A 23275-nucleotide genomic window follows, 5' to 3' on the forward strand; every position below is an offset into this window, starting at 1 on the left:
TAATACAAAACAAAAACCCAGGTGTCCTTTAATATTGAATCCTCTTAATTTGCTAAATTCATTTAATTACTCCTTTAATAGATGTTTATTTAGTGTCTCTCACTAGCCAGTCCCTATGGCTTTGCTTTATGAAACTTGTGTCTGTGTACAGAACGACAGAAAAGAGCAAAGCAAACAAACAAAAAAAATGCTTAGGGTGTTTGGTGTTCATTTATGTAGGTCGGTGTGATTCCAAACACAAGGTAGAGCAAATGTCTGATGGGCTGGAGCTTTTGCCTTCAGGTGGTGGACCTCACTAATAGGTGACATTTGTAGCAATTTTGATAGAGGGAGGGGTACAAGTCATGCACATGTCTGGGGAATGCTCACCAACACCTATTACAAAGCTCGTGTTGGAGCATGCTCAGTGGGTGATATGAGTCCACCGTGATCACCAGTTCTCTCCAGATACGCAGTCAATTTATACCACTTGACTGGGATTCCCTATAAGGCACAGTATAATCGCTTCATTCTTCATTCATGTGGTTTTGTTCATTTCTGATGATTCTGGAACCAATTTGGTGTGCTTTAATCTTGGAAGTTGAATAAAATACACACACACATAGACCCACAATCTCTTCATTTGGGTTATTTTGACAATGTTCTACCATTGCATAGAAGTCAGTTCAAAGAATGTGCTAAGAATCTGGTATTAGTTGTGAGCATTGACAGCAGGCCATCTTTGGAGATAGAAGTGTTCCAGAGAGAAAGGATTTCCTTTTACAGTGTCATAGATTACAAAGCAGTAGGGAAGGTGGCAGCTTCAGGTCTTCCTTGAATCTGGCTTTCACGTTGCCCAGCTGGCTTCCAGTTCTGGACTCATGGGATCTTCCTGGCTCAGCTTCCGAGCACCTGAGATTATAGATTTGTGTCATCACATCTGCTTGTAATATAGTTTAAAGTTTAAAGGGCCAGTGTTCTTCGTATCAGCTGATAGCGCAAGCTCTTCCTACCAGTGACATAGGGACATAGTTACAGGTTTGAATCACATTTGGACCAGGTCCATGGAGCCAGATTTCAAGTTTTAACACCAAAAAGGAAAAATAATTGATTGGTCAAATTTGTTTCCTTCAGATCACTTGGCTTCCACAATTGGGTGTCTAAACTATTTCTTTGCTGTCCCTTAGTTCTGTCACCCTAGAAAGTAAAAGATTAGATTTAATAGATTCAACCTTCAACTTTTCTTTTACTTTTAGCTATCAGGGGAAGAAAAACTGACTCTAAACTTGAAGATCTGGGCATTTTGTCTCATTAAAAAAAAACAAAACAATATATTCTTTTGGCACTCTGACTTTGAAGTTTTTCTTCTTTAAGTCTAGAGATAGAGAGTGCAGTCTAGGTGTTGGAAACAGGGCCGGCCACACCATTTGGACTGATTTGCATTTAAACAATGAATTCGTCATCTGTATGATTTATCTATAGTCATTGTAAGCGGCTGGAGAAAATGCATGTTTTTTTTCTTACCCCCCCCCCCATTTTTGATTTTTCTGTCCATGGATCCCCACTCCTCTCCTCAGATTCCAGGACCCCTGCTGTCTCTCTTTAAAGCACTGTTCAGTCTTAGCTGGTGTAAACAAAAGACTGGCAGAAGGGCTGGGTGGGGGGTGTTCTAAGCTGAGGCTGGCTTGGAGATTAATCTGTAGGATGTTTAAATATGGCCACACTGCCACCATTATGAATATTTGCATTCATATCCAGAGGCAAAAACCATGGGAATGCTGCCAAGACCTGTGATTTTTATCCTTTCATAAAACAGCCCCCCAACTTTTGTTCTCATATTTATTTCTGTTTCTCAGAGTTTTGAGTAATGCTATAACCAGAAGTGAAATTCTTAATGATTTCTTTGTACAGCTGTGTGTGAAATAGTTCCCATTAGCAGATACATGTGAATTTGGTGGTTACAAAAAGTGGAGATGTCCAATAGCAAACGTTAGATATAGTGTATCCACAAAAGCACACACGGAGGTGTGTCAACTTTCTTCCAGTGACATAATTTATCCCTATCTCAATTGAGCAGAGAAAATTTTGAATAAAAATTTAAGTTGCTGGCCACTCCACATTTTATTACTTTTCTCTATGTTGCTTCCAATTTTCTTTGGAGCTTTCCTACCCCTGACGGCGATGTTAAAGAAGGAAACCTTGACGGTTAACCATTTTAGCTGCCCTAACTTACCTTGGTAAGCTTCTGTCAACTTTATGGCCTTTCATTCTGAAGAAATGCACAAAATACATTGAAAAATGTTGCAAAATCCTGAGAAACATAGACTACCCAAGAGTCAAAAATAGCAAGATACCAAGCAAAACCATCAAATGTGAATGTTCTTCCAAGATGCTGTGTGTGGTCCAGGTTGCATGTGTTTAGGGAAGGCCATTGGCTGAGTTCTCAAATGAGTCAACTCTGATTTTGAATACCAAAGTGTAAATTTTGGACAAGTCAAGAAAGGCCATCTGACATTACCTTGTAAAAAACCTACTCGGCTGCCACATCTTTTGTGTTCTATGAACTGCTGTTGACATTTTAAATAAGACACGATCATTACAGTTTTGAGATTTTTGTCTATATTAGAAAATTGATTTTATGGATGACATATACAACCTTAATTGTTGGGACCATTTGGAGTCCTGGCCTCCAGCTGCTCTTCCCTGCTAGAGATCTTTACTTTCCTTCTGATTTGAGTTACTAAAGGCTGTGTCAAAGTTGTTTACCAGCTCTGCTTCACAAGCACGTGTTGCTTTGCCTTGACGAACAGAGGATAAGGTTTTCACCTGTTGGCCCACTTGACTGTTGGGTATATAAGCCTCCATGGTGCTATTGAATAAAGGGCTTCTTACCAGTGACTAGAGGTCCGTGTCTCTGTCTTTCTGACTATGTATGTTTGTGTGTTTCAACCTCCAGCCCCTTGCCTGAAGCTCAGGAACTGTATGGTAGGGCATAGAATGCAGACAGGCATTGTGTTCTGCATTTAATTATACATTTCTTTTAATTCTAAAAAGAATACTGTGATTTGAGTGCCCCCCTAAAAAAGATTCAAGTACCAGCAACTTAGTCAACATTGCCTAATACTCAATGAAGGGGTCAAAAAAGGCTCTGCTCTCTCGAATGGGTGTCGTTGCTGCAAGAATGGGCTAGCTGTTGTAGGAGTGCATTTGTTAGAAAACCCCGCCCTTCTCTTGGTTCCTTCTGTTAGTTATTCTTATGCCTTCTGCTATTGGTGCCTGTACCACAAAAGCCCTCCCTCTTTCCATCTTCCCAGTTGCTAAAACTGTGAGCCAAATGAATTTCTATTCACTATTAAGTTATCCAGTCTCTGGTATTCCATTACAGATCCAGTAAACTGAGGAGCACATTGCTTTTTAAGATAAAACAAAGCAAGCATTTCTGTAAAAGGTAAGCCTTTTACTGAGACCCATTTTTTTTTTAAACCAAATAGCCTGGCCCTAAACAAATGGTGAATAAAATCACCATCATCAGGCACAACTCATTTGGAGCTCTAGCATCAAATCCACAGGAGACCCACTGTATCATCCAGCGTGACCTAATTTCCTGACCCTGGCTCCCTCTGGTTGGTTTTCCACCCTTAGAAACCGAGTGTAAATACGAGCAAGAAAAGAGAGGAAATCAATTCCAAAGCTATTAGAAAAATACATCTCCACAGTACATCTATGTACCACTGCATAATTATAATAACATAAGCAATTCCACTATAAGGACATTCACATCAGACCTAATTTCATGCCGAACTATTATAATGCAATTAACAGCCTCCTGGTCCTGTGGCAATTAAGCTCCATTGTGAAATATGCAGTATTTGAACCTGTTCCGGCCTGTTTCATCTACTCTTGAACCACAGCCCTTAACTTGCCTTCCTACTGAAGGATGAATTGCACTTAAGAATTATTATATGCGGACCTGGCATTTCGGGAATTCCCTTGACGTTTTTCTGCTTCCAGGTGGAGGCCAGCTTCGCTCCTCAGAGGTGTCCTCTATGTGTAGTCTCTCCATCCACTTGTCTCAACAGATTTATAAACTCACTCTAGGCTTCCCTAGCAATGCTAGACATGTTCGGCAGTTTGACGAAGGGATTTTAGATGACAGGAGAGAGACTTATGCAGCCAACCTCAGATTATGCAGTAAAGTAGAATGCTGTGGCTATATTCTGACCGTGCATTTACAGATGGAGAGGGGACTCCAGTTTGTCATGGAAGTTACTTATCTTGCCAAGTAGCTAAGTCCTTATTCGTTACAAAATGAGGAGCAAAAGCAGGCGTAGAAAATGCACTTTAGAGAAAATGATGTCCTACTTCCTTCTCTGCATCTCCTTTTCTCTCTCACTTACCCTAGGTATAACTGTCTAGGTGGTGTGGCATTTGCTTTAGCAGATCTTCCCGCCCTCCACTTGGATTGCCTCCGTGGCCTGAAATAAAATTTAATGGGAAATATTACATACGGGCTTTTGGTTTGGAGAGCAAATATCACACGGGTCACTTTGTCACACAGTTTGTTTCTCAGAAGCTAGACCTCAAGGGCTCAGATTTCAAAGGCAAGAGAGCAGAGTGACAGGGAAATTGTGTTCACGTACAGCGACTGCTCAGAAAGAACTGCATGATCTAGGGGAGAAGGGTGATTTCTTCATCTCTCTCCTCCTCTGTATCCGCCTCTGATCAGCTGCTCTTCCGGTTCTGTCTGTTATAAAACATTTTTTTTTCCCTCCCTTGCCCTACTTTCCTAACCCTGGGGAGATTTTACAGTCTTAAAGGCAAGCATCCCTCCTTGCTGGAGGCTGTTCCTTGGTTGTAAGTTTGAAGATGCAGCAATTACCTGCAAGGTAGGGTGTTTTCACAGCCCCTGTGAAAAAGCTTAATACCTCAGCAGGTAACTGAAAATCCTCTCTTCAGAGGAGAATGTCTGTCTGGGTTCCTTTGACTATTTCTGGAAGCTGTATTGGATTTTTCTCCTTTGTCTCTGTCTTCCTTTCAGAAGGTAAGATGACTCCATCTCGAGATCTTCTCCTCTTTGTACCTCTAGTATCCCAAAGATCCCAAGACTTGCCAATTGGAAACTCAAAAAAGAGTATGACTGCTTTGAACAACCTCTATGGCCCAAATGCAGAGAAAAATGTGGTCCAGTGTCTTTGCTAGTTAATCTCCAGAGAATCTTGAGTACTCCAATGGGATGTTAGTGGAAAGGATGGACATTAGACATTGGATATTACATTTAATTTTGAATGTTTCCACCAAGACCCAGCATGTAAAACTCAGAATGTTCCATATGAGCATTGGTCTGAAAGGAAAAATCCAGCCCCTAGAATCATGTGTAAACAAGTTCCCATCCTGTGACTGCATATTAAAGAAAAAACACAGTAGTATGTTCACAGCCATGTTCAAATGCTGAATCACAGTACAACCATGAGCTCATGACTTTAGATTCAGACAATCCTGAACTCAAATATCAGTGAATGCTTATGGTTGGAGTCTCAGGGAGCTTGTATGTTATATCCCATTGGAACTGTTTGAGAAAGTTAAAATGCAACCACGGGAAGTGACGCAAAAGGGAATAAAAGTTCCTGCCTCATTACAGAGAGCTAGATTGGCACAATTTTGTTACTTATAAAAGGGAGAATTGCCATGGACATCAGGAGCACAGGTTACAGGGGTGTTCTTGCTAAACTAGATATGGACAAGTGGAGGAAACAGAGTTCTAGGGGACAGCCTCGCTCCAAGACATAGGAGAGAAGAAGCAAGGGACACTCTTCTGCTTCACCAAGTGTCATAATCATGCCATGTGAAAAAAAAAAGAGATACACTATTTCCTCTTTTCACAATGCCAGAACTATTGAATAATAATAAATTCTCATGCTTAAGCCGTGGCAGTGGCATCAGTTTGTCATATAATCCCATACACCTGATGAGCTGGCCAAGGTGAATGCAGGGTCCTTTGTCTGTCGTTGTTTCTAATCTTAGCTCCCATATCACCCAGCACACAGTAAACATATGTTTATATCTATATGCATCTATAGGGTTTGCAGAAAGAATACAAGTTACAGAGGCTGCAGTAGAGTCCAGAAAGATGCAGAAACGGCCTGAGTCTGTATTGATGAGATAAGGAATCAGGACGGTGCTGGGGTGGAGCTTCTGGAGTCAGGATTCGAGAGCAGAGCTGTAGAGCCCGGGTATGAGGTGAAATGCTGAGAACAGGGATTGTGAATTCAAGTCTGGATCTCTGAATCTCGATGGGTGAACTGTTGAACAGGAAGGAGGCTGAGCAGGTTGTGTCAACAGGGGGAAGAGAGCTGAACTGAAGCTGAGAAATCCTCTGCATGTCCTTGGTACACACACACACACACACACACACACACACACACACACCAGATATCAAAAGAGAGGCCATCCCATCATGGTGTTAGGTGACCATCACTTTATGTGGTCCAGGTGAGGGAGTGACATCCATTCCTCAGTCGGCCTGTTGTATTTGATAAGTTCTTGGGAGTGGATTCCCTTATCTGATTTGAGTACACCCATGTGCCCTTATGGTCTTCATTCACCCTCTAAAATTTATAGCATGGGTCCTTCTCTCCACCCAGGAACAATCACTTATCCGTCTGCATTGTGTGATTGGTGTCAGGCAGACAGGGTTGTTTAGGGATAACAGTCAGCCTTCTCCCTCAAAGCAAAGCCAAGAGCTTTTTTATCAAATGTAGTCTCCTAGGGCAAAGCACAGCCTCCAGAGCCTGTTTTATACGATATGGAGCAAGTAGAGTAGGGAACAGTCTGATTTCAACACTCAGTCAGATTCCTCAGAGAAGTGGGTAGGGGGGGGGGGGGGAAAGACCCATGGAAAGCCTGGCCTGGAGCCAGGTGCACAGGGTGGGCAGTCAGACGGCCTTGGTTGTTGAAGGAGGCCTCTTGGCTACTTGTTCATTTCCTGGCTGCACAGACCCCCGAAATAATTACACAGAAGCTGTATTAATGAAATCACTGCTTGGCCCACTAGCTCTAGCTTCTTATCCACTAACTCTTACATCTGAATTTAACCCATTTCTATTAATCTATGTATTGCCATGTGGCAGTGGCTTATTAGCAAAGTTTCGTTGTCTGTGTCCGTCAGGGCTACATGGCTTCTCTCTGACTCCTCCTTCTTTCTCCCAGAATTCTGTTTAGTTTTCCCCTCCTACCTCTATTTCCCTATAGCTCTGCTATAGGCCCAGAGTAGTTCTTTATTCATTAATGGTAATCACAGCATATAGCAGGAAATCCCACATCACTTGGTTCTGATGCAGCCTCCATTTCAGACTCCACAAGGAAAGTTACCTAACAGGAAACATGTGGTTGGGTGATGTCATCACTAGGCTAGCAGCAGATTCAGCATCAACTCTCTGCTATGGTGTTTGTTACCCTCTGTGGCCATAGTTCTGATGCAGTTTAGCAAATTTCTCCTTTAGACACATGTAATGCTGATATGATTATTGCCCTTTCCCATATCTGCCTGCTTGCTGGAAACCTCCTTCCAGTGTCTCATTAGCATCCCACCTCTCCCGACTCTCAGAAATAGATAGCTGTGTCTTTTCTCTCTGTCTTTCCCAATGCAGTGTCACATGTCCACTTCAGGTGGGATGGACACAATCTCTCTTCTAGTTTGCTCTCTGTGCTGCTTGTCTGTCTGTGATTCTACCACGAGTCGGTCAGTCAATTAGTTCACCTTTATGAACCATAATTTTTGGTATTACCAGGTTAGATGGGCACACTGATGATCAATGCCTGTAATGAGATACAAGTTATGGCTCAGGCCCATGACCTTGAGCTAAACATGCACATAAATGTGTCTACCATCTTTCTTTATTAAGTGGTGTCCTTAAACTGGGAATGCTCAGGAGTGTGGTTTTATATATGAATGTGTATGTATGTATGTATGCATGCATGCATGCATGTGCTTTCCAGGTCACAATTTTTTTCTGCTTCTTTTGTTGAAGAAGGATATCAATCTTACCTGCTGTGGTTAATAAGACATTCTCTCTTTTACTCCTGGCTCAATGTGCTAGCATTACATCTTCCAAGGTGAGAGCTTGTTGCACTTGACTTCACTTCTACAACTTATACTCTGGTTGTGGCTTATATCCAAGCTGTCTTAAGCTAGAATCTGGAGTCTCCACCACACCAAATGCCCTTCTGACCTCATATCTTCTTATAGCGGTGTCACAGGACCCTTCGCTATACACTTTGCCTCTCAGTGTCTTTATCAGGACCAGGCCTGTGCTGAAATCACCTGCGCAGTGTCCATGTCTGTGACAGTCCCACCAAGACTGTTTAGTTGTCACCTGTAATAGAAGCATAGTGACCACACATGTTGAGGAATGCTATGTATTTTTTCAAAATATCTACTGTGTCCAATCCAGTGACTTAGCTGATCAGCCATCTCACATGCTTATCATTTCTTCAGAGTTTGGGATATTCATTATGTAAATTCAAACTACTTCCAACCTATTGTGCATTAGTGTCTCACTGGCACGTATTCCTGCTATCTAAGTGTTTGCCTGTTGATCAGTTATTCCCTGTTAGCTCATCTGGCAACCAGGAGTCTCCTCTCTATAGTTAAGATGTCAGCCTTTGGTAGTTGCCATGGATGAGTGGAACAATGTAGAATTTTCCTTCTCTGTGCTGGCTTGTTGAATATCCACCACAATCCATGCTAATGAAAAATGTCAGGGTTTTTTTTTATCATCTTATAGCTGGATAGCATTTCATGAAGTCTCTAACCCACATTTTCTTCACCCAATCAACATACAGTTACACTGCTTAAAAGACCATCAAAAACAACAAAACACTCACTGAATTTGGACTTTATCTGGGAAAAAGTCTCCTGTCTGTACTTGTCACAATCAGACTTATTTAAAGTTAGCATTAGCCTATGTTCCTGGAAATTCCTGCAAGGCAGTGAGTTTCTTAAACATGCTTACATTGATGCAAAACCTCTGTTTTTAATCATATTAGACCCCTGCCTTTTTGGTCCTTCAAATATTTTCAAGAAATTTGTGACTTTTTTTTCTTCTGCCCATCCAGATTTTAATTGTACCCTCTTTTTTTTTTCCAAGGAAAAAAGTTTTCACTGGCTAAGATTTTAAGAGTGTATTGCCAGTTTCAGACTTGTATTAGCTAGTCACTGGGCAGGATTTTTCTTTTGTATTATGAAATCTTTCCAAATCCTTGAATATTCGCAGTATTTGTAAGGTAATGTTGAAGAGGCATTAACATTTGGTTTATGTTTGAAGTGGGCCTCTGAATCACTAAATAAATATTCTCTGTCTCAGCAAAAGAGCTAATAAAGAGAGAATCCATTAAAAACTTTGTCATGTTCTAAAACTATAGGCAGCTTGGAATAAGAAATGAAGAATTGCATAAAGCACCAGTATAGCTCAGGAACTGAAGAAAAAGACCAAAGGGGGAACAAAAAGGAACCCTGAAGTCTTATTAGCATCACACAAGTTTTAAGGAGGTGTAGTCAAATCTTCATTTGCAATATATTAAACAATCAATGCAGGTGTGTCTTTTCAACTGCATTGTAAGTCAATTAATTTAATGTAATTTAATTTAATGCTGATGTGATACACAGAGTGTGGCCCATTAGACAATGAATTTGTCACCTGAGAAGTTTGGCTAAAAATAAGGCTTCTTATTCCAGTAAGAACCAAGTTCAGGATTGCCAGGAACAAACTTGGTGGTCAGTGCAGACAGTGTACGAAATCCAGGAAACGTCTATGGGGTGTATCTGGCCCATTAGTTCAGGGACAGGCGAAGCCTGGCACACACACCTCGCAGCACAGTTGACTGGAAAGAGAAAACCTTTCTCTTGGGTGAGAGAGGAAGCACAGCCATCCTCAAAGTGATCTGTAAACATGTTTGTTTTTTAATCTGCACTGCCGTTGTCACAGGCTGCTTGATCTTCCTGCTTTGGGTTAATATGGAAGTCAATTACAGCTTCATCTGTGTAGAATTAACTTTGGGGAGCACACACCGGGGATTTGTCTGTCTTCACTATTTAGATATACGCCATATAAGTGCGCGTGGAGCATGGAGCGGAGTGCAAGCACTGCAGACAGCAGACTTTCAGACGAATTGTAAAATCATTTCAAACTGGCTAAGCTCTCGCTAAATGTTAACTACTCGTTTCTTCTTTTTTTTTTTTTTCTGGGCATGGGGGACCTGGGGGGCTCTCTGGGTCTCACTAGGTGGCAGTGCACGATTACATGTGCAAAGGCCATGGCACCAGCTCCAGTGTCTCCAGCTGTGACCCCCACCCTCAGGATGAAATTTCTGCATCTGCAGTTGGTCCAGGAGGGGTTACTTCCCACATTTCCGTATTCACTGTTTATCCCAGTGGGTTTCAAGAGTTGTACCGCCATTTTCTCAGGCTCCCAGATGGCGCCATTATTGAGGTATGTATGGAATGGAAAAGTTTGGAGGTAAATGGTCTGTATGCTGTAGTTCGTTGTTGTTATATGCATGCATGCTTAAATGTGTGATTTACACTTGATGCCAAATACATCGGCATCCCCGGGAACGTAGGTGGTAGCTAGTATCTGCAATACTGCATGTAACTGTTTTGAAACTGTATTTTAGTTTTTGCCTACATGGGCTATAAAGGAAATGAAAGTTTCTGTTTGTATTGGGGGAGATAGACCAGGAAAAAGCAAACAGAATAATTCAGAATTCTACCTGTAACTTTTTTAGTTAGGTAGTTACAAACATTAGTAGGTTCAGTCAAAGAGATGCTAATGTTTCATTTCTCTCTAACAAAAGATTATAAAAATCCAGAGACGCACCCCATCACTAAATCTTTAAGAATATTTTGAAAACATCGTCTGGGAAAGATCTTAAAGTAACGTTTTCTCCTGAAAATGTGTTTTTCAGAAGGCTGGTTTTGAATTTATAAACTCAAGTTGTATCAGAGTCATAGGATCCAAACTTAACAGTGGGTTGAATTCTGGGGCTGCATTGCTTTTCATTGGGGAGTCTGAGGGGGTGTCAGGACGAAAATGAAGGCTAAGAAGGAAAACGCCTGTAGCGATACACCCTGTGTGTCACGGAACCGTGCCACAGAAGTGGCTGACCAAAACTGACAAATCTGTCTGTCCCACCACCTTCGAATCTGGCTGACACTTTTTTTGTTGTGAAACTGATGAAAAAAAAATGATCAATAAAGCAAAAAAAAAAAAAAAAAAGAAGAAGAAGAAGAAGAAGAAAAACCTTTCACTCCATCTTGGAAAAAAATTCGAGTTGTTCAGAGCCCAGTCTTGTAGATAGGAGCCAGTATAATTCGAATCTTACAGGCACATTCTTGAGAGACGTACAACAAATCTCTCCAAACAACCAGCTCTCCTCCCTTCCTCACCATGACTTAAGAGAAGGGAGTGGGTGTGTGTCAGTGAGACAGTAGGTGAACCGGAGAGCTGGTGTTCTCTGTCCCCGAGCTGGTGTCTACTGTCCCAATGTGATTTTTAAAGAGTCTGGTCCCCGTTGTTTTTGCACGATCCTTTGTGACTTCTGAGACATTTACCATAGAAGCCTTTATTTTTTTAATAGAATAAACTGATACGGCTTTACTTTTTAAATTTGTCAATGTATCTGTAATTATGCACTTGCTACGTGCTCCGAAATAGCATGAGCTGAGAGGATGCTAAGGTAGTTTTTCTTCTCTAACATGTTATATTTCTCCTGGTGCCTGGGTGGAAAGTCAGGAGGGAGATGTCCTGGCCTCCTGAGTACAGCCACCACCAGAGTTCTGTTTCCTCTCTCGTGCTTCTGCTCCATAACCTTGGCTGAGTCATTTCTCACTACTCTCTGCCTGTTTCCTGATCTGGAAAACTGGGTTATGCATACTTATGCTACCTGGCTCAGGGGGATTTGGGGTAGATTAATGAGATACCATCTGCAAGGCACTTTTAGTTCTTTTTCAAGAGGTACGATAAGGATTGAAAAGCATTATGGATCTTGTACAATGAAATGCATTCAACCTATAAACATTCTTACAAACATTGATAATTTTCCACTAAAAATAGCCTGACCAAGTTTCAGGAAGGACTGAGTGGTCTGGAGGGAGATGCTAGAGCTGCCTGCCTCTTCCTCTTTATTTTCATCATCTGCCTATTACAGCAGGGAGTGATGGACAGGCAACTGGGCAATTGCTGGTTCTTTTGTGCAAATTAAATCCCAGCAATATCACCCCCCCACACACAAACACATTGTTTATTTGGGTCATAGAATATGCAGTGGGTCTTGGCCTCTCTTAGGTGTATATGTGATCTATTCATGCAGACTTTATTTCCTCTGAGTCCCAAGACTTTGATTTCACAAAGAAATGTCCTCCTTGTATTGCTTTTTCTAATGCTTACAGTGAGTGTTGTATTTTCTTCTTTATTGTCTCCATACTTCCTCCTGGGATAAGTTAGGTAATAGAATCCTGGAGCAAATTGAGGAGTAAGCATGTTTGTTTGCAGCACCTGCCTCACATTCACCACCTTCTCAACCCCTTTACCTCTCTCTGGCCTCATGGGGCACTGCCAAGTTCTATTTAGAACCCTTCCTTCCTTCCCTCCCTTTTTCCTTTCCTTCTCTCCCTCCTCCTCCTTCATTCTATCTCCCTCCTCTCTCTTTCGTTCCTTCCCTGACTCCCCTCTCTCTCCATTCCTACCTGTCTTATACGCCCTTACTTCCTCTATGCCTTCCAAACTGGGGATCAAATCCTGCTAGAAATAGGCTAGCCTACAGCTCTGGCACTGCTCGGTTTGCTCTTGATCTTGGGGGCCATAACGCCTGAAACTGGAAGAGATTTGAACCTGCTCTTCTGAATTCTTAATGAGAAACTTAATTCATGTCTCTTTCATGATAGAAAGAAAATTTAAACATCAACAAACAGGAAGACAGGTAGATTACATTTCAGGCTTAGAGAAAGGTCTTTTGAACTTACTATGTGTCTTGGGTATTTTTTCCCCCATGGATATCAGGTCCCTTGGAACTTGAATTATAGCAGTTGTGTGCTGCCATGTGGGTGGTGGGAATTGAACCTTCATTCACTCTGGGAGATCAGTCAGTGCTCGTAACCACTGAGCCATCTCTCTAGTCCGTGTCTTGAGTTTTTGAAGTGGTGGTTCCTAAACTTCCAGAGACATGTCTTGACTTGGAGTCTCTGTTTTAGATACTGAATTGGTACTCTAGGAATTCTGTCAAGTCTGAATTCCTGGATTCTAAGCTATGCTACCGATGGTCATTTTGTATACCATGGGGTCTTTATCACTACAGCCTTTAGGGGATCCTGAGCCTACACAGATTATAGACCGACTTGCAGATGAAGGTAGACTCAGGCCACACTCTGGTCAGATATTTCTGAAACATTCCACAGAGCCTGAGACTAATTGATTTGCAAAATAGATTATGACGTTTAATTCAAAATGAAAATAGATGAATTTGGATCCCACACTGCAACTTGAACTTTACCCTTAATGGTTTTATGGTGGATTTGAGTATTAGTGGAACTTTTAAATCTTGCTAAGTCTGGTAAAAATGTACAGACCAGACATTAATCTTTTCCCATTAAAAAAATATTCCAATTAAACCTTGGTCTTTTGGCCTCGAAATGATTATTTTCAAGTCTCTTTTTACGTGGTAAAGTGTGCTTTTTGAAAAGAACCATTTTTGCACAAACGAGGTCAGAATTCATGAGTATGGACTTTCTCCTGTGTGTAGCGTTTTTCACACAGGCTTGTGGGATGATACAGTTCTTTGGCTGGCCTCTGCGTTTTGTTTTGTATGTCCTCCAGTCCGGAGCAGTGGCTAGGTCCTCCAAGCAACGCTCTTCTCTCTATGCAATTTTTACCAACCTGTCTGGATTTGTGAATTTTACTGGGTTTCTACTGAGAAAATGTTTTATCTCTTTGTTCTGTAGGTAGTGTGATCTTCAGATAGTGTTCGCACAAAGTTACTGTAAAGTTTTTTAGTACTGCAAAACCTAGAAACCCAGGCAAGCCTGGTGGAGATTCATCAAGTTACAAATAAGCTTCCTGTTCCCAGGGTAGCAGTCGCAATTAAGAAAGTCCTTGGAGCATTTGTTGGGGTGGAATGGGAAAATGGATTTTTGTCATTAGAGGCGGTGTCGCCTGGTGGTCTGAGTTGAGAACTGGGGAGCCAGGAACTCGGCGATCTAAGGAGGCCCAGCTCAGCCCTCCTGGAGGCTTCCGGCAAGCAGCATAGGTCTCAGGAGGCCAACCTCACCTACTTTGAATCTCCCATCTGAAGAGCTCCTTACCCAGGGCCAGGGGATACACAGCAGGAAGCCCGATTCCTTGCCTGCAAAATGAGAATATTAATACTTGCCTAAATAACAGATTAACCAATTAGTATTAGCGTTCTGCTGATAGAAAACAGCAGGAGAAAGAAGGAGGAGAAAAAAAAAACCCAAAATCAATTTTATTTTAAGATGGGTTTTTACGCAGTTTTGGGTGTTTTGACGGGCAGGAAACCCAAGACCCACAGTGCAAAGAGCAATGAACAGAGAGGGCCCAAGCAGAGGGCCCAAGAGAGGTGTTGGAAGCTTGGAGTTTGGTGGATGAGTTTCTGTGAATCCAGTGAACTGCAGAGTGAAACTTCATCCAAATCATCGGGAGTTTTTCCAGTCTAAAATGTATGGTTTAAATTTCTTCCAGATACAATCATCCAGATCAATTGGCATTTCTCATGTCTATATTCTTTATCAATTTGCTCTATGTGTGTGTGTGCATGTGTATGTGTGTGTGTGTGTGTGTGTGTGTGTGAGAGAGAGAGAGAGAGAGAGAGAGAGAGAGAGAGAGAGAGAGAGAGAATGATAATAATGAGATGTTGGTATTTTGCATTTTCAGGAAAATTACCTCATTAGCTTCTCCTTTTGTTGAAAGACATTGCAAGGGGAGGAGAAAAAAAAAAGGCTGCTCTTGTGTTTCCTATTCTGCATAGTTTTAGGTGGCCCTGAAGATTACTGTATTACAATAAACTCGCGCAAAAGTAGAAAAAGGAAGCATTTTTCCATTGCTCAAATTTAAAGCCTTTGACCTTTTGTGTGCGAAACCTGTCCAGGAAGACACAGCCTGTCCCTTGAGTACACGCTTACATATGTGGCACTACCCACAATACACACTAAAAGAAATACTTGGCAGCAGACGGTAGTGGTTTTGTGTGAGCTGGTGCTACAAATGTCATCTATACTAATGTCTTGTATTTCTGGCTTTCAGACTCAAACTTAGAGACTGCAATTTCTATTGATTTTTAAAAATAAGATCCTGAAAGTATTTTGTGTCTTCCTTTCATTAAGACAGATTTCTACTTTCAAGAAGCTGTGGAGGGTTTTCATTCTGGTCTATCTAAAACTTAAACACCATTATAAACTTTATCTTAAGGGATAGCCTAGAAAAACAAAGTAGAATGCAAGTATCAGGTAAATATTATAATATCCTTCTCACAAGATGTCTTGACGGGCCTGAGTGAAAAGACTCAGGCAGATGTACTTACTAATTAGTTAGCTAGCTATTAATTTAACTCTCCTCAAATAGTGCCTCGGGAACAAATGATACCTGTATATACCTATCAAAATAGTGTTTTTATTTTTCCCCAATAATTAGGCCAGCACAACTTCCTGTGAAATGGTTAGTCTTTCACAAGACCAGGCAAGATAGCTCTGACTTGTGCTCTGTTAAGCTTTTCATGTGTAATTTTTTTTAATGTGTGTTGGTGACACCGAAAATACTATGCAGGTTTATTTTTGAGCAAGTTTTAAAGGAACCGATTACCCTCTAGATACTTTTTAGTGAATGCAATCATTTATTTAAAAAAAAAACTACTTTACTTGTAATGTAAAAATACTCCTATGGCCAGACTGTCTTTACAGCAGCTATGCTCTCCTGAAAAAAGTCTGAGAATTATTTTGATCCCATTTGTTGCATGTGGACTTGTGATGGTCAGAATGATCTTTAAAATCCTACAGATTTTTCATGGATACCATTATGAAGATTCTAGAATATAGCTCACAATGCTGTATTCAGTGTCTCTGCTTTGTTGGTTCTCATATTTTGGGGCAGTCAGTCATCAGTAATTCCTCTTAGATGTAAACTCTATATTTTTAATTTATAAATATGAGTAAAATATGTGAAACTTTCTAAAAATATTTTGTACCCAATGGGATTTTTTTTGCATTTCCACATCATCAGAACTTACAAAAGCTTTAGAAGATAATTATTCTACCATTATATTCATGTCAACTAAAATGATGTATGCTTATTTTATTGGATGAGAAAACTTATCTGGATTCTTGATCATAAGAATCGTTTAAAAGGTAAATTAAAACTGTTTTTGAAACAGCTCAAACATTAACATTAATATGTGAATTAAAATATGTGATTCGATGTTTAATATGAACATTGTACAAATGGGGAGTTAACTCTCTTGTACATAATTCGAAAATATTAAACGTTTTAAGTTGATTAAAGCACATCTTTTTTTAAATTCTATGAATTTTTCCTACCTTGAACTGCGTCTCAGAAAAGATATTCAGGCTAATGAAAAGAAAAATAGTGTGCACTTCTCTTGATTTATTAATTGTAATTTATTATAGCACTAGAGAAATGTTTGTGATTTAATATTGTAAGTACATTTCAAATGCATACGTAAAAAAGTCGCTGTTTGAAATGGGTGTTTTCAGAATGTGTGGTTTTGTCTCACTTCACTTGACAAGGTTGCCTGAGACTAATTTCTTAAAACATCCAAAGATTCACTCATGAAGAAAGGCAAAAAGACAGTCATCACAAACATAATTATATCTTCTTTCATTTGCATGCAGAGACGAAATTCAAAATTTAGATGCATTTTATTGTGTCGCTATTAGACTAAAACCAACTACCCACATTTCTCTTTAAGGATTAATACATATTAGTTTCTTGATTTTCACTGACAGATTCTTCCCTAATTTTCTGAAATAACTATTTAATGACATTATAAAACATAAAAAGCCTTCTTTAGAAAATAAAACCACAGTTCCTTTGCCTCGGTTAGTTTTACGAACATACCCTCTGAATTATATTTACTATTACTTATGGTTCCCAAACACTGTTATAAAATCATATAAGTTTATTTTATGTGCAAAATCACAGACGGTATGCCGAGTGACATTGAAGAGGAATAAAATAGTAACTGCGGCTCGTTTTCTGAAGCAGTCTTGACACTAACGCTGAATTACAACACGGGAACATCCAGCAGTTTTACCTTTATGAGAAAAGGCTTTTTACATATTTAACATAATCACCAGGAAAATAAACTAGAATTATGTAGAAAGATATGTACAGTGGAACCAAGGGGCATTTATATTCCCCTGTAGAATACTTACAGTGATTTTATTGCCATTTTGTGTCATTTTCTAAAGGATTTAAATACAGCCAGTAAACAAACTAGCCTTTAGATTTAAAGCGACAGCCGCTCGTTCAGAAGCAATATTCAGATATTTAATCTTAAGAACCCTGAATATTTTCCAACCAAGGAGAGTGTACTTTTACAAAAATGAAAAGACTGCATACCTTGGCTTCTAGTTTCCACAGCTGTGCAGGCTGGCAGAACCACTGCTACCACCAGCAACCACGGCTAACCCCAGAATGTGAGTAGCAAGCGTGGACCTTTTGCTTAGTCACGTGAGGAAATGTCACACGAGTGATTTACTCTGCTGGAATGCAAACCTTATTCTAAAATGATGCTGGTTCCACCTGTAACTTCGAGAGTGCCACATTGTTTCCAGTTCTCTTCCCGAGGTCCATGATTTCATCTAAGTTGAATACGTTCCTTGCCCTCTCTGTGAACTATTGTGCTGAACATAGCTGCTGAACTCCATCTTCCAGAACCATCACTGCTTTATCTGGGCCTTCAGACATTGTTGTCTTTCTACCCACTGTGAACTGAGTTTGTAAAAACATAAGTCCTATATTCACTGGGATAAGGAACTTGAAATTTGTGTTCAGAATACCTTTGTATTTCTCAAGTCTTCTGTCAAGCCTATGAGTATAATGATCTCTGAAGTTTTACCAGTATCATTTATTTTGGCAGTTGAATGTAGTTCACCATAAGTACTCTGTCATAAGAAACATCAACTTTGTTTTTCTATTTCAAACTTGGGGATAACATCTCCTACTCTAGCAAGCAATTAACTAACTCTCTCCATGGGTCTTCACTAGTCAGCAGTGCCTTCAGACGCACAGACACTTCTTTCCACCAAGGAGGACCAGTCCTGCTTTGAGCACACAACAGAAGGAAGCTTGGGCAGAGTGGACTGTCATCATGTTCCCATTGGACAATAATTCTGCATGTTCCCAAGAGCCCTGCCTCTTCTCCAGACACTGTCTAATAGTGATAAGGAGGTATCTCTGATTGGATTTGATTAGTTCCCAAACATAAACATTAACTCTAGACTGGAGATCCCAAGTCAGGGTCCCTGAGACCTTAGCCTCTGTCACATCATAGGTTGGAATGGGGTTTCCTCTTAAAAAGTTGATTCTGACAAATTGTGCAATTATTTTGTGGTTGTTACTTTTATAGATGAATAGAATTTAGGGTTCAAGTTTCTGTTATTATCACTAGCAACCCATATTACTTATAAAAGGTAAATGCTGGAAATAGATTTACTGGATCAAAGAATATGAAAATAAAATGCATCAATGTGTATGTGTGTGTATCCACCTAAATGCATGCCTACCCACCAGAAATATGAGCTCACAAATAACCACAGTTGCAGTGAAGGAAATGACCACCCAGCACTTTGGTCTTTTTTTTTTTTTCCCTTCACAGCTGCTAAAAACTATACTTTCTGTAACTCAATCAGATTGCACTGTTTGAAACACAAAGCATCATGGTATAATGGTCCATCACCCAACCTCCTTTGCCTTTGAAAGATGATACCTGATTTGATACAGCTTTTTTTCCTCCTATTTTTTGAAAGTAATATCTTTAATATGTTTGTTTTCTAGAGACCTTTCTTACTATTTGTCTATAGAATTCAGATAAGAATGCATATAACTACAGCATTGGTAGCTATTTTTTTTTTGGCCAGGACAACCATTTGAAATAAATAACTATATATTGAAATAAATAACTAGATTGATACGAATTAAAAATAGCCCAAGATCTCTCCGTGATCACATTGCAGCTAATGGAAGCAAAGCCTTGTCAGACTGAGTTAGTTCTGCAATGATGGCAAAGTGTTTCTTTAGGTAGTTACATTTTTATTCCCTCTTCCTTAAACCTGGCAGCTAAAATTATGTGCATTAATTAGATGTATTTCACATGCGCATCTATAGCACTTTAAATAAGTGTATCTGATACTTTTTTTTGGCAACTGTAACAAGGGCAATCAGAGGGTTTGTAAATGTGGGAGCCAATTAGGAGGATGTGAGCAACTCAGAAGTCTACAGTTGTTGGTTGATGACCCTAAGTAGAAATTGTCCTGATAGGAGCTAGGGTTCTTAAACCTCAACAAAAAATACCCCCACCACCATGTCTTCCTAACCCAAGCATCTGTGTCTTTAAGGAATCATATAGACTTTTTATGGAGCCATCTCAACTCCTTCTTTCCTAGAATATAAATGAATGGTTGATGTTATTGTTTTAACTCTTAATCTCAATAGCAAGTAGTGATTGCAAATGACAGGAGACTTAGGAAGAAGTCACCCTATCATTTAGGAGCTCATAAGTCTGGTGATGACTGACTGCCATTCACTTCATTGTTTGTAATGAATGTTTCAGAGTTCCTAGCAGAATTAGCAGATGGCTCACTTCGAAATATTTTGAGGTATGTGGGGAAAGCTTCAGAAGTATAATTGTGGTTCATACTTTTAGACGGTCCAGATGAAATTAAAACAAAAAAAGAAGCAATCTCCACAACTGCTGTGGTATCTACAATGTTTCCCAGCACAATTTAGTGTTGACATATTATTTGCAAAGACAGGAATGCATATAAAAGACAATAAATGCAAGAGACTGGCAACCAAGATTCCTAGGAAACTATGCTCCACACTTCTGCTAAAAATTCTGCAAAGCTGATAGACTACATCAATAGCCAGGATTGTGGAGAACTGAAATATTGCAGATTGAAAAGCAAATTCTCTTCGGCTAGCTTTAGTCCTGTTAAAGCCAGCACTCACGGTCTTCTCTGTGTCTGGCCTAGTATCCTTCCAACTATAAGGAAAACTGAAATTTATTCACTAAGGAGAGAGACCCTTAGCTTCCACCAAGCCCAAAGCTAAGGCTGTCATTAGATAGCATCTGAGACCTAAAGCACAGTGTCTCTGGTTTGTTGTAGCCTGCCCATCTGACCTTCCCACCAATGTGTTTGGAAAAAGATTTTATTCCTCATTTTTTCTCTCTCTGTCTCTGTCTCTCTCTCTCCTATAGAAACTTCACAAAACTGTTTTCTTGTCAGGACATGGTCTTTGATCCATGTCTGTGTTACAATCCTCACTCGTATTTTGCTTAAGAATAATCGGTCTTCACTGGGGAGGGTGGAGCTGTGGATGAAGGGGTTGTTGCACAAGAACAAAGACCAGAGTTTGGGTCCTCAACGCCCACATAAAAGGCAATCAGTCCGTAGTCCCAGCACCTGGGATACAAAGACAGGGGCTCCCTGAAGCCAGCTGACCAGCTAGACCAGCCAACTTAGCAAGCTTCAGGCTTAAGTGAGAGACCCTGCTTCAATATATAAGAAGACATCTGACATCAACTCTAGTCTCCACACATATGTGCCCACATACATGCATACACCTCACGCATGTGCACATGTAACTTAAAGTTAACTGTCCTTTACTCTCTTTGAAGTGAGAGTTGGATTTTATACCACAGGATAAGAATACAGAGAGAAAGTGCAAGCAAAGAGTTTAATTTCAGGTGGCTATAGGAAACTTAGACTCTTAGTAAGCAGGGCAAAAGAGATTACCTGGAATAGGAAAATTATAGAATGGGCCAAGTATCCAATCTATATGGCCTTAATCATGAGGAGTATTTATTAACTCAATAAAAGCGGATCTGCCATGGCTTTTTGATAAAATGGCTGGATTTAGATGCTGAAATCAAATCTCTTCTTTTTTTTAACCTGTTCTCTCTGAAAAGGTTTTCTACATGTGGTATGTCATCCCATCCTTTCTCCTTCCTAACACTCACTTTCTTGGAAGTCAGGTTTCTCTTCCCAGTATTTCAACACCACCACCCACTTTGCCTACCCTGGAAAGTGGCACTAGGACTGGCTTGCTGCATGATTTATGAGCTTATTAGAGGATGGAAGAAGTTATTACCAAGAAAGAAAATGGTTCCTGCTACCAGGGAAGAATGTGTCTGAAAGTGGGTGCCCTCTTTGCTATCCAGAGAAGTTAATTAATTTGCCAATTTTATCTGTAGAAGTGACTCCATTCCTTGCTGCTGTAGGGAAATACAAACCTTTGGCATAATTCTTGAAAGTACAAGATACATTCAAAGGATAAGGTGTGAATGAAGTCAGTGACATTGGTGATTATGATAGTCCAGGAATAAACCCCAATCGCATAAATAGGAGTTTCTGCTGCAGTATCAATCAGTCTGTGTCGGTGTGAGCTCCTCCAGGCACGAAACTTTTTTCCAACAGAAGCATTAAATTCTGTTCCCTAGACAGATTTTGTCTTCTCTACATTCCAACGAGCAACTGCTGATTTTTAAAAGTATTTCTGATTTAGTTTCCCTGATGCCTGTTCTCACTGTATAGCCAAGGATCTCCTCCAGCTCCCATTCTCCTGGTCTTGAGCACTTGACTACAGGCATATGCCATAAGACTCATGTTTAGAAAAGGCCAAAATGGGAGTTTACTTAATCTTGTTTTTATGTGTGTGCATGCATGTGTGTGCCCCATGTGCATGCAGTACCCATGGATGCCAGAAGAAGTCATCAGATCTCCTGGATTGTAGTCACAGTTGTAAGCTACCCTGCCATCATATGTGGGTGCTGGGAACTGAACCTGGGTTCTCTGCAAGATCAAGTGTCCTTAACCATTGAGCTAATCCTCTAGATCTCAAGACTTGTTTTTGATGTATATAGTTATGGTGTCACTCTCTATATGTATTTTGCTTGCTTCATGTTTACTGTGTATTCTTTGTAGGGTCGTTATAAGGTGTAGTAAAGGTAGAAATGACTGGACTAGGAAGCCTTAATCATAAGCTTCTGGTTAGGACAACAGTGTCCAAGAAAGGTTGTATAAATTACAGTTTCCCTTCCTCTATGGGATAATTGAAGAAAAAAGATAGCACCATTTGAACATTTTATTAAAATATTTGCTCATATTATCACCACTCTATAGGTGTTTGGTGACATCAGTGCCTTGAAGTTTGTCCCCAGCAAAGTAATCATGGCTATTGAGGATGACATAAAGCAAATGGACACCGTGCAGAGAGAAACCTTGGCTAATGTTCAAAAGAAATGAGATGGCTCCATGGAAATCAAAGGTATTTTTCTCTGTTGATTGAGCATTGGATCAACACTATCTGTGATTACACTCACCCAGAAGGAACCCCAAATATCAAGTTCTTCTTATCTCCCCAATTTCCCAACAAGAGGATAAAGTTCAGCTTTCTCTTCCAATCCAGTACCTTATGTAAGAGTAGGTCATGGATGTTGGTTGCTCACATTGACCAAGGTGTTGGGCTTTGGACTTTGCAGAGAGATGGGATGGCCCTGACAGCATTCTGTCAGGAAAATGGGTTTTATTTTTCTTCTTTCCACTTGTTTTTCGTATGGAGGAAATAAGAGAAGTGTCTACAGGATGATGATTAAGTGAGCCTAAAAATTTCCTCTTCCTTTTATTATCTGAAATTTTTCACACGTTCTTTTTCTGTGAAAGGAACTTTAAGTGGGGAGAGGAAAACTAATGTGGGAAGAGGAAAACTAAAATATCAACAACAAATATTTCAAGTCATATAAATGAGTAGATTTGAAGAGTTTATATTTTGTCTTCTAGGATAACAGCAACTATGTTGCTGGGTGAATTGGAATTGAGATTTTTATATTTACTTCAACTCTCAAAATCAATCAGACAGCATCCTTGCTTTCTTTTATCCCTTGTACAATTTATTTTCTTTCTACTTTGTCCCTTTCTGGCCTTCTATTTCAATAGCAGGTTTGGACTGGGGTTTATTATCTGACCAGCTAACATATATTCATACCTCTGTCA

The 23275-nt window shown here is 40.1% G+C and overlaps 1 protein-coding gene across 1 annotated transcript in view; it reads left to right on the plus strand.

Moving 5' to 3' along the window:
* LOC121433951 overlaps positions 1 to 22528 on the plus strand; it is a 280105-nt gene extending 257577 nt beyond the window's left edge. The window contains exons 18-19 of the mRNA XM_041632632.1: positions 10260 to 10466; positions 22406 to 22528. Coding sequence (XP_041488566.1) covers positions 10260 to 10466; positions 22406 to 22528 — 330 coding nt within the window. The remainder of the gene's footprint in view (positions 1 to 10259; positions 10467 to 22405) is intronic.
* Positions 22529 to 23275: the final 747 nt, after the last annotated feature.

The sequence above is a fragment of the Microtus oregoni genome, unplaced genomic scaffold (assembly GCF_018167655.1).
Source record: "Microtus oregoni isolate MIOR12 unplaced genomic scaffold, Mior012 000042F_ref0000377, whole genome shotgun sequence".
Lineage (NCBI taxonomy): Eukaryota > Metazoa > Chordata > Mammalia > Rodentia > Cricetidae > Microtus > Microtus oregoni.